The following is a 20,049-nucleotide window of genomic DNA, read 5'->3' on the forward strand; positions in this document are numbered from 1 at the left end:
AAAGTTTTTTTTTTTGCAACATGCTGTTGGTGTCACTGTCATCACCTGCAGCATGTTTTGCAGGGCGAGTCGCTGTAATCATAGCTTGAGCTATGAAACAGGCCATGACATGCTGCCCTCCCAGGTCCCTGGGTATGGACAGCAGGAAGGCATAGGCCTTGAGACTGCATATTATGCACCCAGCATCAAGGCATCTCCTACCTCGCTACCTGCATCGATAGGACAGTGGAAGTGACGGCCAAGTCCCGTAATTTCCCACGGCTCCATCTGAATTGTAGCCTGTCTGGAAAATCAGCAGCATGAAAGCAGCTTTTAGATCAGCCTGGAATGGCTGTAAATGTCACTGATTACCACTGTATTTATACATTTTACATATGAAAAATTTATTTAGGATTGTTTCACTTTAGAATCTTAGAATATATCACTTCAGTGAGTGGGTTTTATTAAAATTTGTCACCCACACCCTCTCTGCAGTGCCAATTTTATTAATAACTCGGGATGCAAGTCAATTGTCTTGTTTCTTTTGCATAAGCCTTTATTTCTATTATAAATACAGCAACATTATGGTCTTTTAAACCATACAAAAGACAGATTGTTGTACAGACTGCATCCTGAACCGTTTAAAGGTGCTGCTCAAATGTGGTGATCATGGTAAAAGACGCACAGGGGAAAGGGTAAGTGCCTAAGATTACACTGTTTGACTGATTCTGGATGTTTTTTTTGAAACCAGGTTTCCTGATGCCACATTGTGCAGTTCAGTTCCTGGGTGGATATCACATTTTTTACCTATTCTGCCCTGATGACAATTTTATTAAATTATACAGAAGAGAGGGGCTTTAGTACAGTGCACATCTTGAACTGAATTATTTTGAAGGTGCTCTCAAATATGAACATCACTGAAGAAGAGTAATTGCCCAGGGTCACACAGTTTGTCCAGGCTGGGAAACTGGGATTGAAATCAGGGTCTCTGGGTTAGGGCACCTCAACTAGTTTTGCCCTGGGTTCAATAACAGCGTCTCACTGACCAGGGCATGTTTTGCAAGTGCATTCAGATACCCTTTGTTTTTATAGGAAGGAGCAACAGCAGAGGAAACACCCCTCGTCATGAAACAGCTACACACTGGGCAGAAACAGTGTGCCTTCCCTCCTCCAGAGGATTGGTACCAATAGAGTAGCCTCAGCACAACCTTTTCTCGTCCCAGGACAGGTACAAATTTGGCAGCACCAGTGCAAGCTTCACTGCCACTCAAAATAGGGGCAGATTGGCAGTAGCAAAGCAAGCTTCCCTCTCTCTCAGAAAGCGTTAGTGCAATTTTCCATTTCCCACAGAGCACATTCACCAGGGCAGAGTTGTGCAAAATGTCATCGCTCACAGAGTATGTACACCTAAGTTGTTAGTGATATGTAGGCTAAAGACAGATCTATAAAGTGAGGGCTTAACTCACTGAGAGAAATGTATATGATGAGTGAGTGAATATGCAAATTCTGAGACCATTCTCAGTGCACATCAGCAGCTGTGTTGAGCCTTTAGCCTTCCATGTATTGAGAAACTTCAGTAACTTTGTAGGTCATTGTTAGTTGGTGCAGCCTAAGGAACTAGCTAACCGTTTAATATAAATGAGCAGCAACAATACGTTTGTTGTAAATAATATTGAAAATGTTTTAATTCTGAAATTGAGACTGTGAATTAAACATTACTGAGGCCTGTGAAAGGGGTATTGGCCTTCAGAGCATCTCTTTCACTCCTATAATGGCTCTGACATACACGTACTCCCTTTTTCTCCCAGTCTCTTGTTCATCTGCATAACTTACACCTCATCTTTTTCTCTCCAGCACCCTCTTTTCACTTTCTCCTGGATGCACTTCCTCGCATCTCCTTCACTTCACCTCCCACCAACACACAACTCACCCACTCACCTGTGCACATCCATTATCTTTTACATTGTCTTGTTGATATTTTGACAACTGTGCACCTCCTTCCCTGACATTTGCACAGAATCACAATTGCAACTGGAATATGTGCCCACTGATCCGCGAGGTCTGCAGAGAGGCCAAGGATCGGATGGCCATGTATTCTCAACAGCTTATTTGAGCCACTGACAGGCACCTTGAAAAAGAAACTGACAATGCCTTCAGTCTCAGCTCCAGAGCTCCCAATTGTGACCTGTTATAAACACTGGGGGCGACCTGTTCACAGAATGCACTGTACAAGGGTAATGTACTACCCTTAAAAATACAGAAACACAACATCCTGGAAGTAGCGTACTCAGTCTTGCATTCACTAAAAGGGTTAAACATGTGAAATATAATTAGAAATTAAATGGATGTCATAGATTACCTTAATGTTGTTTTTTACATTCATTGTTTAGAAATCAATCGTTGTTTTTGGCAGTAATGTTAATGACATTACGATATGGCCTGATAGGGACCCATTTAAATGTCAGTTTTTAGGTTGAGCGCTCAAGCGCTCTGGCCTGTGGTAATCCTATCTGTGGGTTTTTAACCACGCCCACCGCACGCCCATCACCATCACTCGTTCATGGGCTTGCCTTTCAAAAATCCTTTGTTATCATTGGTAAATGCTTTACGTTTTTCCCTCATTGGGGCAGTTTTGTTACCACCTTGGCCATCGACCCTGTTACATGAATAATTGCACTTTTGCCCCTACTACTGACTGCGAGCGAACTTCTTTTTCCTTTTGTGTCTCTCCTTTGCGCTCACGCACATGGCAGCTATGGCGCGTTGAATCGGCTTGTCAACTGTTTTACTTTTCAATTTATGTGGCAACAAATGTCCAGGTAGGAATTTACAACACTAATAGTTCTAACTCGAGCAAACGCGAGACCCATTTCATTGCAAATGCTTGTTAATTGCTGGCGGGTCTATGACCCGAACAGACCCGGTTCAATTAAAACGCTCATAATAAAAAAAAAAGTGGCCTGGAGCCTCCGGATTATACGTTAATAGAGGTTTATATAGCGTAAAGCGCAACCATGCGCAAGGTGTGCGTAAAAGGGAGAAACTTAGAGTGAGGGTTCGAGGAAGTCCAGACTGACTGGTCACGGGGTCACCAGCTAGCATCCTTCATCCAGAGAGTTACAAATAGAGAGGCTTGGCAGTCCCATCCTGGTATGCAAATACATGCAACTCAGTTTATTTGGTATTTTAGGCAGGGGGCCACCTCTGTGAAACAGGAGATGAGACCTCAAGAGTTCAGGTTTAACAAACTTCAGAGAAATAATCCTACAGGGAAAAAGAAGCAGTTTTACTGACCTACCCCCTTGGAGCTGTTGCTCCAGAGTAGCTTGCTACTTACTGCAAAGCGCTATAACGGCTCAACACGGGTAGTAAGCGCTATATAAATACAATTTACAATTACACCATTGATGCACGTCACACCATTCAGAATGCAGGAGGGCTACTGTGTGAGGCAGACGAAAAGCAACAGAAACCTTCACAACACCTGGTGTTACACCTTAATAAAAAAGCGCCGAGTAAAACCTTCTCCCAGAGGCACATTGCCGCTGTGCTGCCCTGTCATCTCTATGTCTGTAAATAATACAGACACGACAACCTAGTCCACCTTCTGATTAAAATGCCCTGGTGCGCATTCATTTCAGCACTTCTAAGCACTGCAGCACGGGTCATAGCTTCAAGGCGCTGCTGAGTGCATCAATGCAGAATGATGTTCCCTTTCAGATTGTGTTGAAAAATGTCCCGCACCAAATGCAAATCCGAAGGTTGTCATCAAGTAAGACACGTGTGTGTGTTTTTTTTATGTAAACACAAAAAACAATCTGTTTCCCTGTTGTATTTGTTTCAAAAAAGGAAAAATGCTGAATTAGACATGCTTTTGAGTCTCTGGAATCGTGACTAAAGCGGAGCATATTGTCAATGTGGAAATGTTTTTATTAATAATAAAAAGGACTCGGTGACGCGTCTTCTTATGAACGCGGCATAATTACAATGCTGTTTTTTTCCGGTGATTAGACTGCTTTATTTTATTGTACATGGCATTTAAATATGCTACCAGAGAAAAATATGTGTAAAAAACACAAATACGCTGAGAAAAGATAGCTATGGATAAATAGACAGAAATGTTAAAAACAGCATACAACCTGGAGCCCCAGTGATAACTCACAGGGGAGCTCTGCGCCTGTCCAAAGCGCTCATCCTCTGATCGCGTGCATTTTGGGGCACAAAACCAATCTGTGTTAACACCTCCCCCCCCCCTTTAATCTGCAGGCCGGGGTACTTTATTCCCTATAGTAGGTTGACAAAAATATGAAACGCATTAAATCATATGCATATTACCGTCTCTTATAAGTGATCAGTCGGAATAAAAACTGAAATCCGCACTCACGAATGAGATTTGACCTTCTTTTTGTGTGTGTGTTTTTTTTGTTTTTGGCCAGGTTTGCATTTCCTTCCACACATTGCAGTCTAACTGCTGCTCCGCAAAGGAAATTCCTGTTTGAGTTTTACCGTAACTGCCCGGGGAATAGACCCATGTGTTATAGAAAGTCAGGAAACGCATATATCCGCTGTCGGCGCATTCCAACGTTAGCAGTGAAGCTTATTTTATTTTATACAAGTCTATAAAGCACCAACCTGGCCCCAGGGCATCAGAGCGCTTTACGTGAGCACCAGCAAGTCACACATTTTTAGGCAGCCATTTCCTGAGTGGTTCCTCTGTTCCAAGGGCAGCTGCTCTAGGCAGAAGGCCACATCTTCTCATCACCTTGGCTGCGAGCCGTTGCATGTTCACACTGCACATGTGCCAGGCTGTTGCTGTCCGTGCACGTGACATGCACAGTGTGCGTGTAAGAGCAGGAATAGAGCAGAGGAAGCTTGCCCTTAGGTGATGTTGTGTCATACCTGTGCTCTCAGTGCAGACAAAGCCCGCCCCCAGTCCCTGCCTTGTCCCTCAATGGATGCTTGACATTGACAAGCAACAGCAGCCTCTACTCCGAATTGGTTGGCTGGATCTGACAGACAACAAAAGCCAACCAATGGTGGGAGAAGGGGGATCTTGGCGGACCCCATTTTTGTCCTTGTTGGTTGCCATCCCAACTCTCTCCCATCGGCCCCTGGTCCCTCGGGTGCTCCTGGGCCCTGTTGGTGCTGTGTGTGTCTGGCGGGCTCCAAGGTGGAGTTATCTGTATTGAGGTGCTCCCAGGCTTTCCTAATGCCGGGCCTACACCGTGGCTTAGTAAGCTTCTGTTTACTGGAGTGAGAGAAATCACTTCTAAAGCGCCAACTGCAACTTCAGGTAGAAGTGTCCTGGCGCTCATGAAGGAACAAACCCAAAGGTCGGTACTAAAAGATTAACCAGAGTTAAGATTATCTGTGAACAAAAATGTCCTAAACTGCCTCCAAAAAAAATCCAAAGATTTGATTGAGAGGGAAAACAGACTGTCAGGGAATTCCAGGCCTTAGCCGTTAATACCTCTAAAAAGCGACCTCTTGACCTAATTTTGAAACGTGGGGATTTTGATCAAAGTTATATGTTTATACCTGAGACCCTTTGAAAGTGTGTACTATTAAAAAAGAGTTGGCATATAGGTTTCCTAGCAACCGTTCTCAATGTTTTATGTAAAGACATAAAGCCTTGAAGATGCTTCTTTTGATTATAAGCAACCAAAGGAGTTATTGCAGAAGATGGGAGATGGTTCTCCTTTGAGTCCTGGTATCATTCTCGCAGCCGTGCTTTTAGAAGCTGTCCTCTTTGACTCAAATATTTTGGGCAGGCCAACCAGAAGGGCAATACAGTAATCCGTTCTAGCCAAGATAACTGGCTGCAACAAATCCTAGCCAGGATTCGAAGGTATAAAAGGGAGAAACTTCCTAATTGTAAGTAGAAGATGGGACCCAGTGGAAGAAATGGATTTGGCATGTTCAGTAGAAGTCAGTTTGTTAGCAATCATTGCACCCAGATTACGAGTCTGAGATGAGGACAGGGACAAGTCCCCTAGAGTCTACCGCCACCACTCAGCTGGCCATGATGTATCTGGTCCAAATACTATGATTTTCGTTCATCACAGTTTACAAATATGGAGTTTTAAGACCAACCACCTTGACACTGCTTGGTGGCAATTTCTAAGGGTGGTAGCACCTTCTGTTTTATTGCAAACATGTCTGAAAATCACTGTGTGTCATCGGCATAGGTTTGCAAAGAAATGTCGAAGGAGTCCATAAGTGAGGCAAGAGGGGCCACTTACAAGTTGAACAGAGTGGGGCTCAACGCGGAGCCCTGGGGTCCTCCAGTCGTTCTCATCTTCGAGGAGGATCTGAGCTTCCCAAGGCCAGCACTTGAGTCCGGTCCTGCAGAGATGTAGAAAAGTTGTGGACTTTGCCTACCAACACAGCCCTATGTCCCACAACCACCTCCCTCCCCTGGTCCTGCAACCACACAGTCCCCATGTCCCGCAGCCACCACCCTCCCCATGTCCCGCAGCCACCACCCACCCTATGAGGACCGGAGTAGAGGTGAGCGTTGCCAGTGAGCAACTTCAGACCTAACAGCAGGAAAGTAATTAGGGCAGTGGCTTGGGAGAATGTGTATTAATAAAGGTAGTTCTGTTGCAGCAGGCACACGTCTGTGCGCAAGACAGAGAAAGAGGCAGGGAGAATGGACATATGGGCTTCTCCAGTTGCTAGCATTATGGTGCCCATCCCCAAATAATGATGGCCAAACCTGGCAAGATGGTGGTCATGCCTAGAATGACGTCTTTATCCTTTGCGTTATATTATGCATCCCTGGTATTCTGTGGCTATCCATGACATAATTGTGTCTATGGCCGACATGACGGCGGCCTTCCCTGGCACAATCTTGGGCATCCCTATCACATTGGGCCATCACTTGAATTATTGTGGTGATCATGGGACTACTGCAGCCAGTCCTGGCATTAAATAGGCCGTCCCTGGCACAATGGGTGCTATCCCTGACATAATGGTGCCCATCCCTGGCATAATGGGTGCCCTCCCTGACATAATGGTGCCCATCCCTGGCATAAAGCTGGTGATCCCTGGCAGTACTGTAGCCAGACCTGGCATTAGCGGGGCCACCATGGGCATACGGCAGGGATCTCTGACGAGATATTGTGGCCACCTGACACGAAGATGGGATTGCCTCACATAATGATAACCTTTGGTATCCGGTGACTACCCCAACAAACATTAGTGTTAAAGGTATTAAAAAGCTGGCCCTAAGCATGCTAGACTGAACGTGAGCATGTGAGGTTGCACAATGGACAGTGACACAGTTTGTGTGATGCGTGACAGTGGAAAATGAGCAGGCCCATTGAAAACTCCATGCTGAAATTTGGCGACTTAAGCAGCAAGACTAATAAAGATAAACAAGGGAGAAAGTACGTTATTTAAAAAAAAAATACACAACCTTATATTTGAGTACTAAAGTAATGAATTTACAAAACATGAGTATGTGATGACATTGGTGTGTGTTTTCATAAATTTGTGTGCTATTGATTGGCGAGGAAGGGGATTTACTTGAAAGCAAAAGCTGATTTTTGGAGACAAGTGCTTTTATAAAGGGTGTTTATTTGTGTATTTTCAGAAAATTACATGTTAATGTGCGAGTTGGATATATGAGTATTTTCCGAATAGTTTTAAAGCTGCCGTTTAAATATTAATCCAAGCCAAAATGGAGATATTTATTGCTTACGTATTAGCATTATTTGCTTTGTGCCAGAGGACAATTGCTGCTCAGGGCTCTTTCTGTGTTTGTCACCTTTTGCTTTGGGATGTCACCCTTGAAGTATTGAACAATCTTGTTGTAACATGGGTGTCAAAAAGAGTTGGATAGGTCAGTAGAATTCCCATGCTTGGGAAAGTGCCAACCTTGAGACGGCCCTGTTTTCTGTACTGGGCGTTATTTCATGAGTTGCGTGGAAACATTTCATTGTCTATACTGACAGCTTAGTATAACATTATTACACTCTACATTGCTGCAGTTGTGGGACAGGGTTTGTAGATTGGTGTGACTCAGTGGATGTGTCTGTTGGGTGAACTTTAAAGTTCCATATAATCCTAGTAGTAATTCCTGTGTCTGATTGTGTACTTTCTGTGTAACCTGAGGTATAGCCCTGCAGTCTGCGTCCTGGCATCATGAAACCAGTGTAACTTTCCATCGTCCCTTTATGTCTTTATTAAGTACAATCTCGGACCTTTTACATGTTTCATAATCTAATGCAATTGGGTAAGATTGGAAAATGGAATTAAATGGAAAGGTACAAATGAATAGTTTATACATTTTGAGAAAACATTATAGCAGGCCATTATTGCATAAAATAATAATTTCAAACAACTGCAATCCCATGACACCATTTGGCCCAAACTTTTCAGAATTTTATTCCAGCAAAAGCACCCTGAAACTACCGTAAGAAGGGGCGGGCATGCTCAGCAGACTGTGAACTATTGGAATATTTACTAAGTGCACCTTCAGAACTACCTGTAAAACCTTTTACTTATTAGCAAACTTCGATGGAAAATTGCGCAGTAAAATCCCACATCTGCCCCAGTCTTAAAAATCCTATGCCAGTTTAGCGCCATTAAACTGTGAGGTTTAGGCACCATTTTGCAAGTGCATGTGTTATTTTTTTTTTCTCTTTTTAAATGTTTCACTGATACATTATGAAGAGCATTTTACTGAGAAGTTTGGTGCTGCAGTCTTTCTTTAACTGATCCAGTTGGACTAGCACACCAAGGATTTGTAAAAGGACAGCTTGAAACAGGTGTCCTGGCAGCAGAAGAGATTGGGCAACCAGGGTCTCACAGACCGCCAACAAGTTGTAACCTTATAGCTTTTTTTTGCAAAAGCAGTTCAGTGACTCAGCGGCATTTCGTTGGTTGACAAATGGAACTCACAGCGATGACGGGATTCCCATGATTTCCCATGAACCGGTCCTGGGCTGCATGTGTTCCAGTTCAGGGAGGACCTGGCTTGTCAGTTCAGGCTAGACTGTGCCTATTGGAGCAGGGTCAAGACTGATTTGCATATGGCTGGGTCCACACTGAAGAGGCGTGGTGAGCACAGGACCGATGGATAGGGATGCTACCTTGAGCGACTGCCAGTGTTTAGACGTATTGCAAGCATACCTGCCAACACCTTCTATGTGTTTGATATATCACTCCAAGTGGCAAGGGTATGCACAGACGTGGGTACCGTGCTTGCTGTAACACTGGAACCAAGCTACACTCTACTGAAGAGCCATAATCAGGGTGAAACCAGTCCTGGGCTGCTTGTGTCCTGTTCAGGGAGGACCTGGCCAGGTATTTCAGACTGGACAGTTTGCAGAACAGCAGGGTCAAGACTGATTTGCATATGGCTGTGTCCAGACAGAGCTGACATGGTAAGCAAAATAACTTTAGGGTGGAATGCTGCCATGAGCGATTGCAAGTGGTTAGACTTATAACAATAATGCCAGCTAACACACTTTTTTGTGTTTGATGTATCGTATATATATATATATATATATATATATATATATTTCGGGAGGAACTTGAGTGGAAAGGTTTGAGAAGTAAAGCGATTTCAGAGAAGGTGGCTGTTTCACTGCAGGTTTCCAGGATGTCTACCACTTTAAAATCACATAACAAACATTAGACGTCTTTTTGTAATCAATGTTCCTCAAGAAATCCAGATCCTTAGCTAGCAGATTTGTCGAGCATGTTATCCATCCTTGAGGATGGATTCTGTTTGGGATTAAAAGGCCCATCATAGAGAATACAATGGTTCCTGAAAAAGGTGGTTCATGCTTCCCAGAACAATTTGGCACATGGCTAGAGCTTGTCTTTTTAAGGGTTTTCGGAATATGAGGCCAACAGTGGTTCAGCTACTTCTCTCTCTGGATTTACTGTTAGTGCTTGAGGCTCTGAAGAATCCTCCATCTGAGCCCTTACACTCCGTAGACATCAGTATCCTAATGTTGAAACCCATTTTCTTGGCGGCAGTCATGAGAGTTGGGCTTTCTCTCAGTCAGACATCCATTTCTTAAGGCTTTTGAAGACGATTGTTTGGAACCAGGACCTTTGTTTAGTCCAACAGTAAATACAGCTTTTCTCAGAGACCAAGATATTGTTCCGCTGTTCCTTTTTTCCAGTCCTATCAGATTGAGAAGAAAGGTGTCTCCATGCATTAGCTGTTAGGAGAGCTCTTTTATGTTATCTGGCAAGATAGAAGAGCTCAGAGCCTCCTCAGCCCTCTTTGTGAACTTTGGCCAGCGAAGAAATCGATTAAACCCTCAGTCAAGACTATGAGCAGATGAGTAGGACCTCCTGTAGAGATGGCTTACAATGCACCAGGGCATCCCTCACCTTCAGGAGTTCAGGGTAGGCCTACCAGGGGATGGCTGTCAGCAACAGTGGCAGAGATCCAGGACACCGGACGAACTGAGATATGTAAAGCAGTGACGCAAGATTGTGCCCTCAACTTTTACGAAGCATTACAGAACAATACAGGAGCTTGAGCTCAATAATGTGTTTGCTTCTAAAGTATAAGCATGTGTTCAGATGTCCTGGTACTGACCTGGTACTTCTCGCATGGAATGAAACAAAGAGAAGGGATGAGGTAGCAATGTCTCAGTTCATTCCTGGTAATTGCATTATGCAGAGTCCTTCCTCGCTGGGATTCGTTAACACCCACCGCACTCCCCGCTGAGGGTCCAGGCCCACTGAATTGTCTGTGGCTTGCGTACTAAGAGGACGAGTAAGAGGTAAGGGGAAGGATGGCTTTTATAAATCTCAAATGCTGATTGGTTGTGTCTGGAGCATGGCTGCCTCCCATGTAATGAATCAAACCGAGGTAGGACTTGGCAAAATGCAATTACCGATAAGTAATTGAAGCATTTCCCTTAATGCTCAACCCACAGTAGCTTGATGCTGCACCAAGTTGGACAGTGAGTTCTTACTATTTATTTCTCTTTTCTGAACCATATGTTCTTAAAGTGCAAGCCTTCCACCACGTTTAGAGATTGCGGCAGGCTTTGCTGTCCTGGAGGCGTGATGAGTTTATGTTATGCCAACAGCACAGCTCTTCTCTACAGCAACAGGGTCAGATGAGGTCTCTAGAGGGTGTCTGGGCAATTTATAAATATACCCAAGGCTGGAAATTGCAAGATTTTTTTTTCTACAGATCATCGTGACTCCATGTAGTAATACTGTAGTTATGGGATGTCATTTAGCAACCACATGCATTCTGGGAGTTGAATTCCTGTTACGCTTCAGTGGATTCAAAAGCGCATACATGGAAACAATGATTTGTAAAAGAAAATCCCAGAACTGGTGACATGGAGAGATCTGGCAACCTCATGCAGGATGGGTTTACAGGTGGACATCTGTAGAAACCAGTGTGGGCGCCAGAGACTCTCCGACTATCCAATGACACTGGCTTCAGTTGCTTGTAAAGGTTAGCAATGACTCACTCTCCAGTGATAGCCCTGGGGGAACCGGGAACCCACGCACAGCATTCAAGTTTCCAAAATCTCTGTTCGAGCAGATCACCCATCCCAGAATTTTTCTTTGCATTCTGAAATTTGTAGTTCTGTTTATATCCCATTATAAAATCAGGGCTGCAGTTCCTAGAATGGAAAGAATAAACTTGGCTGGATGACCTACTCGTGCAGTACTTAGAAGCTTGAGAGATCTGCTCAAGGGCAAGGGTCGGTGTATCAGACGGCTTTCAGGGCCCTTAACATGGATCTGTTGGATGCAGTCTAAATGCTTTTGCTCACTGAATGTTCTGGGACTCCTGTAGTCCAATTGGATACTAAATCACAGGAGCCACTGGTTGCAATACAGAAAGGTATTTTATTGGTGGGTCTCTGCAGACCTTGGGTACCATTTAGATGGGTTTGGAAGTTCAGTGCACAAAGGAACTAGTTGGAGTTCAGTGTTGCTGCTGGTGTTTGATCTTTAATGCTTATGCTCGCTGGAGATCTTCCGGAAGCCCAAGTGTCTCTAGACACCCTCGTAGCCAGAATGGCGACCTCCATCTAGATCTGGGAGGTGTCCATTCTTGCATCACTCAGAGATCATGGCGGGTGCAACAAGGTTTTCCCCTGAGTGCAGGGTTGACTAAGCTACCACGTTACTCACTGCTCCCTTGGCTGCTCACATGCACCCTGCGTGTTCGTTTTATCACTGTCCTGGTTCACTGGATTCCCCTCCTTCTAAAATCACTGGTGAATCATGGATCTTTGAGAAAAAGTGGCAAGTCCATCCTAGCTTGGGCAAAGGTTTCTAGCGCTGGGGATGTTTCTTGTTCTTTATGCAGTATTGTCGATCCTAGTCTACCCGGGGGAGGGATGGGAAACATGTGGCACCAAAAAACTCTGGAACCACTAGTGTAAAGTTCTACTTTGATGTAAGCCTTACACCCACTGGACCATGCAGTCAGATGCATGTTCCGTCTTGGCGGAGCTTTAAAGAGGCCTTTGATAGGGTAGCTTGGGACATCTCTTAGGACTAACACAAGCCACCACACCTTCTAGGCTCAGTCCGGGATGCACAAACCTAAGTACTCTGAAGTTGTTGCTCAGTTGGGCACTATTGAACCTTCTTTGAGAGCATAGAGTCTAGAGGAGCACACTGTATGCAGCACGGATAGTCATTGCTCTGGTGTTTTCGCTACTTTGACAGCATGGACTGTTAGAGGAGCAGACTGTACAATGCATGACTGGCCATTGTAATGCCTCTGCTCTTGAGTTTATGATAGCTCTGTGTAGTATTGGATGAGAATGCAGACTTACAGGAAAATAAACTGGTGATCTATAAGGTGTTTGTATCTGTCCTTTTATTACCCTGCCTAGGTGTTCATTTTTAACCTAAATAATAGTTGCTATTGGTCACGGACAAAGCTCCAGTCTAAGTACCTACCGCTACAGTCCAAAGACTCCAGGCAAACTAATATTTTGCTGTTTGGATTCTTCCTTACATCTAGCTAGAGGCCCAATGTAATCAATTTGCTGGATTCTTGTATCCTCTTGTGGCCATTTGCGATGGTGTCATTAATCCGCTACCTGTTACTGTCCTAATGAAGCCTAGCTCTACCAGAATGAAAGTTTTTTTTGCATGATCAGTTTTCACTTCCATCACTGGACGGCTATGTATGCAATTGAAAAGGAGTCTTACAGTCTGGGGTGATAGGCTGCCCTTAGGGAGCATAGCTTCGGGAGATGTCTGGGGTGTTGCACCCCATTTAAAAATGTATTCTGTAGTAAATAGTTGGCAGCAGGTGCTTTCAGTCTAGCATGGTGTGGTATATGTCAGATTTCACCCTGGATTTGTACATGCCCACACTGAAAAAAAACACACACACATACACACTTGCTTTCTCTTTTTCGTCTCTACCTTGAAACTTGGTTACTTTGAAAACTATTGTGTTTTAAGTACCCCTAACAATCTGTACTGCTTTTGTTTTCCACCTTCTCTTAAGCCTCCCTTGAGTCCTGCTTCTCTTAATGTATTTAGGAAGATATCCCAAGGTGATTGTTCAGAAATCTGAAGTTCACCTACCCCCAAACTTACTGACCGTGCAATGCCCCTGGCTGCCCTGCAATTCCACACGTAATCATTCAAAACCCCTCTGTTCATCCCAAGTAGGCAGAGATGGACAGAGCACTCCCGGCAGCCTCAGTGGTACTGAAACAAGTTTGGAGGTGGGGTTGGGGGGCTGCCATCACTGTTACATCACTAAATTCATAGGGTTTGAGAAAATTCCAGGTTTCGCTCAAGCAAAAGAGCCACGCCCACTCAGCAGGAGAATGGTAGGCAGTGCTTAATTTGTAAATAAATCGTGCCGGTGCCCAAACCCCTCATCTTAAACATGTGGCTGCTGCAATTAAATGTGTGCACACGGAATACTGAGGCAGTGTCATCCTGAAGCCATCTCGGGTATCTTTAATCCATTTACAGCCACTCCTTGCCCCTTGAGCTCACTTTTGCAGTTTTCTGCTTTCCCCCTTTGTGACACTTGTTTCTCGTCCTCTGCCTTTCTCATATGTGTCTTTTGCTCTGAGTAAATGCTTGAGGCAGAAAAATAAGTGCCGGCCCTCACAAATAAGTGCCAGTGCCCCCCACCAGAAACAACAAGCACAGATTAAGAACTGGTGGTAAGGGTGTAGTATATAACCAGTTGTGCATGCTGGACAACCTTGTTTCAGATATATTATAAAAGCGTTGTATGGCACCACACTGGCATTCTCCATTGTAATGGCCACTGATTTTTCACAGGCATTCAGTTTTATTGATAAAACTATATAGCACATGAATGATAAAGTGTGGAAATCGTGTTTCCGTGAATATTTGTCATTTGCGTATCACCAACTGGAGTGGCTCGGTTTGAACCAATACAAATCTGTGCCTCACTTCAGAATTATAAAAAACAGCTTCATTTGTGTTTTCAAACTGCTGATATATTTTTAAATATTTGTACAGTTCATTTACAGGTATTTAAACTTTGTTTAACTATTAAGAAACAAATGACATTCTATAGCCTTTCCTTTCACGCCAGCAAGATAGTCTCATAGCACATCTGAGAAACTCTTCTCACTTTGCAGTCGAAGAAAGAAAACTAAGCACCAATTTCAATGTTCATTTGTCATAAGACATAGTCTGACATTTGACCTGTCTTTGAAAGCACAGCAAATCTGACGAGATAAAAAACAAATGTTAAAGGCACCTTTCTTGATCATTCACCTTCTGAACTTCAGCATGGCTATTTTGGGGGCATTGCAGCACCCCCCTCACCCGAACCCCTACTTCTAGGGCCTATGGGCAGCCTGCGAGCAAGGCTTGTAGTCTTGTGCCTCTACAGAGGCCCTGCCTACCGTTAATGGTAGACCCCATCCCTGCCATCAGGAGAGGCTTGGATGGGGGAGGGTTCTCTCAAGCTCTTAGTGGTAGCTGAATATTTAAGATAGCCATCCTCTGCCATGGTCCCTGACCCTCAGTTTATTCCCACTCTCCCTGTTGCCCCTTTACCCTGGGACCAATTTGGATGTCAGCCAGGCTTAGGCCCTCATCCCAGGTGCCTTGGTAAACCTCCAGGAGAGTCTGCCCCCGCACACTTACAAATATTGGGGTTACCGGTAAGTCTGGGGCATCAGTGTCAATGTGGAAATCAAGTGGAACCCCAAGCTTTCTCATTAAGATGATGGCTTTCTACGTAAATCTGTAAATTTTGGTCCCATTCCCCCAGTAATTTCCCATTCCTCCCTGGAATTTCATGCAGAGATTTACGGGTAGATTTCCTAATTTTTCGCGGAGGGCAGCAAGCAATGTCACTGCGCTATGTGAAAGGGAGACTGTAGGATTGCTCCATACCTACTAAGATATGGCTCATTTTTGCTGCCTCCTAACCCCAATGCACTGTGTGCTGCTTAGTGCCATCGCAAGCACCCTTGCATCATGGTGCAAGGGTGTCCGTTTTACAGGCAAGATTGTGTTTGAACCGGAAAGTATTCCTTAACACAGAAAAACAATTGTTAAAGGAGATTCCCCTCTTTCTGTGTGTCCTGCAGAATGCAGTATGCGTACTAAGAGGATGCAACGAGGACAACTAATGATATTTCTTCTTTTTTGCGCCTCACTGGGGAAAGTGTAGCATTTTGACAAATTCCCAGGTTTACAAGCCATGGTAAATCAGAGAATGCACCAAAATCCATGGGTGGATGTTTGGGAATGCACATGCTACACCCATGAAAAGCCTTCCCAACACCAGGTAACGCAAGGCACATCCCTTATTTCATTTATATCATGTGCAGTGCACCAGGACTACAACTCCCAGAATGCATTAGGCTGGAAAATAAAAGCCAGGACTGGTGCACCACAATCTTGGTAACATGGAGACATCTGGTACCCTTAAACTTCAGGGGAGTGAATTCATCAGTGGCTGACAATCCCCCATCCAAATTCCACCATACCAGATAAAAATGGTTTCTGCTGGCTTTGGTTACACCAAGTGTAAATTGAACACTAAACACATAGCTGGCAGGTTTCCTAAGTCCGTTCATGATATATTGCTCAAGTCTCTCTTATTTTCTTTGAATTCTGGGACTTGTAGTCCTGTTTTATAATGTAATTAACAACATATACAAGTCCCAGAATTTAAATAAGAAACCCGAACTGGAGCAGCACATCACAGACAGACCTAGGAAACTTAACAGGGCTGTAAACATATCCAACAGCAGAAACCTTAGACATCAATGGCTGATTCCAAGATACAACCGGATTCAAATGTTCTCCGTAGAATCCATTTGCATACTGACGCCCATGTAAGCAGGCCCTCGTTGGTAGCGTGCCCGGTGATGTCATCAATCCATGACAAACTGAGCAAGTGACGTCACTGCTGGCGGAGTTAGAACTGGAGCGAGCTCACTGGTTGCTGTCTCCGTGGGACCGCCCATATCCTATCCTCAGGAGGTGGGCCATTTGTGCTTGACCCAGGCTGCTAGAGGTCAGGGACGGCTGCCCTTGGAAGGGCATTCATGGTCCCTTGACTGCTCCAGGGAGAGCCTTTTTCTACCCTAGAGATGGCATCCGGTGGCTTGGTGAAAGGGCCGAGGAGTGACCTGTAAATGTCTTTGGATGTCACCCTACAGCCAGCAGGAGGTCCTCTTCAAGTGAGAAATAGTCACAAAGTAACAAAACACCCCACTATAGAGGTAAAGTGATTGGAAAGGACCACATCATTCTTAAAAAGGCCGCTCGAGCTGGGCACAGCCCTTATAGATGAGACCTCCAGAACTGTACACATCACTGCAGAGGAGGCCCAGAGAACTGGACACAACATTCCAGAGGAGGCCCGGAGAACTGGACACAACACTCCAGATGGGGCCCACAACACTGGACACAACACTCCATAGGAGGCCCACATCACTGGGCACAACACTCCAGAGTGGGCACAACACTCCAGAGGGGGCCCACAACACTGGATACAACACTCCAGAGGAGGCCCACAGCACTGGGCACAACACTCCAGAGTGGGCACAACACTCCAGATGGGACCCACAGAACTGGACACAACACTCCAGATGGGACCCACAGAACTGGAAACAACACTCCAGATGGGACCCACAGAACTGGATACAACACTCCAGAGGAGGCCCACAGACCTGGGCACAACACTCCAGAGGAGGCCCACAGCACTGGACACAACACTCCAGAGGAGGCCCACAGCACTGTACACAACACTCCAGAGTAGGCCCACAGCACTGGGCACAACACTCCAGAGGGGGCCCACAGCACTGGGCACAACACTCCAGAGGGGGCCCACAGCACTGGGCACAACACTCCAGAGGGGACCCACAGCACTGGGCACAACACTCCAGAGGAGGCCCACAGCACTGTACACAACACTCCAGAGGAGGCCCACAGACCTGGGCACAACTCTCCAGAGGGGGCCCACAGCACTGGGCACAACACTCCAGAGGGGGCCCACAGCACTGGGCACAACACTCCAGAGGGGACCCACAGCACTGGGCACAACACTCCAGAGGGGACCCACAGCACTGGACACAACACTCCAGAGGAGGCCCACGGACCTGGGCACAACACTCCAGAGGAGGCCCACAGCACTGGATACAACACTCCAGAGGAGGCCCACAGCACTGTACACAACACTCCAGAGGAGGCCCACAGCACTGTACACAACACTCCAGAGGGGGCCCACAGCACTGGGCACAACACTCCAGAGGAGGCCCACAGCACTGGATACAACACTCCAGAGGAGGCCCACAGCACTGGGCACAACACCCCAGAGGGGACCCCCAGCACTGGATACAACACTCCCCCCCCCCCCTCCCCCCACACACACACCAAACCTTATACAGCCTCTTTAGGGAGACTGAAAAAATGACACACACATGCAATCAGACAAGTAGACAACACCCACGCATACTTGTGGAAATTCATAAACACAGAGACCCAGTTCTCCCACAGGCTTCATGAACTGTTGTAAAGTGTTCCTAAAGTCATGCTACGAGGCACTATGCACCACTTTATGTTACTCTGAGTCAAGGGAGCGGATCTTAGGCGCTACGTGGATTTTGACACAAAGCCCTGCTACCAAAAAAGGTAGACAGGGCTTTGAGCCAAAATGTACGCCTCCTCGAGGTAACGACGGAGAAAGGTTTTGTTTTCAGCAAACTTTTCCAACTTTGAATGTGAAAGGGGGCTCTGGAAGGGGTTCGGTTCTGGTAGAGGTAATAAGCCACAGGCCTGAGGCTCAGCAGTTTGCTCGAAGCTCCAGGGGGTATTTATTGGCCCATGACATAGGTTGTATATTATTATGCGCATTTTAACGAGTAAAAAATAAATGTTTGTTGGTTTCCTATTGGTTGAAATCCCTCTCTGCTGCCCGAAGCATTGCTTGAAGTCGGTTCTGCCAAATCAGAGCAGTCGCCGGGGAATCACCACGCACTGACGCTAGGAAACCTCCGTGGTGATCCTGGCTCCTACTTGAATAAAAACTTTGAGCCTGTGCACGCCCTCGTTCTTTGTTGAACTCCACAGCACAGCCTCCCTCACTGGCTCACCCCCTGGAGCTCTGCGTCACCCGTGCCCAGAACCGGTTGCTCTGAAGAACTCTAGCCAGGAGGATTCAAGGTGCTTAGTTCACATCAGGGTCTTTAATGATATAGCGCTTAAAAAAAGTCTAAATGCTCGCATTCCAACTGTAGGAGTACGGTGCTGCAGGAAATGGGACACTTGGGCGGTCTCGATATAGCGCCTCACGACTCGAAGGCACGGTCTATCGAGAATGGCCTGGCAGCTCCTTGAGATGGCCAATTGGGTACACTGTCAGACTGGTTTCAGTGCCCGCCCTGGACCAATGCCGGTAGCTCTAGCACGTCTCGCCTGGTAGGCTTCGAAGCACTCACTTATATATTGTTTTTTTACTTTGTGTTTTGGTTTATGAGGAACGAACACGCGCCAATGGCGTTAAAGCGCTTTATATCTGTTGCAAGTGGCAACCGTATGTAAAGGTATTTTAAACGAAAATAAATGCAAATGTACCGGTAAAGAAGTCGACATTAGCAAAGGGAGATGCGTATTGTTAATGCCAGGCTAAGGCCATGTATCTCCCCAGAAGTAACGTAGACACCCCCATGAAGGCCAGAGGACCCCCACTCTGGAGAGACCCTCGAGTAGGAAATCCGGGTCCCCGGGTACAAGTCGAAATCTCGTTTTATAGGAACTGTCCGATGGCCAGCGCCTGGAGGCGGCCTTCTCTGGCTCAAAGCGCTATAGAAAGACACACAAAAGCATTCAGACACTTACCTCGCTGCCCGCGATGGGCCGGAACCCGGCCGGCATGGCTCAGTCCTGGGTAGGAGGCTGCTCGGGCCTCGACCTTGGCCAAAGTGGAAGGTCACCAGAGGTTGTGCCCCGCTGAGCCTTCCTTCTGCAAAAACTTCTCAAGTCCTCACGGAGCCATGGGATGGGGACCCAGGGAGACAAAGGGTGATGGGGCCAGGAAGTCACCTTCTGTGGGAGAGGGCGGCTTCTTGGCGCTGCCTCAGGGGGCTCTGAGGCAAGTGTGGGCAGGAGGGGTGCGGAGGGGGCAGGGCTGGAAGGGTGGGTGCAGTGGGAGGTGAGTGGGGCAGCAGCTTCTCGCTCGAGCTTCCCAGGGGCTGAAACGTCCTTCAGAGAGGAGATCTTAAAAAGACTTCTTCCATGGCCTTGCCCCTCGCGCCGCCCCTTTCGGCCGGGAGGGGGGGTGAGGTGACATTTGAGGAGCCAGCTTCCAGCAGAGGGCATTCACTGCTGGGAGCAGTTTACAGGCAGCGGGCACCCACGGGGGGAGAGGGCACCGCGGGGGCCAAGGTGTGCAGAGGAAGTGCGCTCTGGGGTGCGCACACACAAGCTGCGTGTGCATACACAGGCTGCGCTCTAGTGTGCACACAAGCTTCATCGCATGTTCACACACAAACTGCACTCCTCGTGTGCACAAACAAACTGCCCTCCCTACGTGCACATAAAACTGCACCCCCGGTGCGCAAACTCCTCGAGAGTCTTCGTGAGTATCTC

The 20,049-nt window shown here is 46.3% G+C and overlaps 1 protein-coding gene across 1 annotated transcript in view; it reads right to left on the reverse strand.

Annotated features, from left to right (window-relative positions):
* SLC2A4 (solute carrier family 2 member 4) overlaps positions 1 to 19,674 on the reverse strand; it is a 99,264-nt gene extending 79,590 nt beyond the window's left edge. Inside the window, exon 1 of the mRNA XM_069215518.1 lies at positions 19,300 to 19,674. Coding sequence (XP_069071619.1) covers positions 19,300 to 19,335 — 36 coding nt within the window. The 5' untranslated portion in view covers positions 19,336 to 19,674. The remainder of the gene's footprint in view (positions 1 to 19,299) is intronic.
* Positions 19,675 to 20,049: the final 375 nt, after the last annotated feature.

This window comes from Pleurodeles waltl, chromosome 12, assembly GCF_031143425.1.
Source record: "Pleurodeles waltl isolate 20211129_DDA chromosome 12, aPleWal1.hap1.20221129, whole genome shotgun sequence".
NCBI classification, from domain to species: domain Eukaryota; kingdom Metazoa; phylum Chordata; class Amphibia; order Caudata; family Salamandridae; genus Pleurodeles; species Pleurodeles waltl.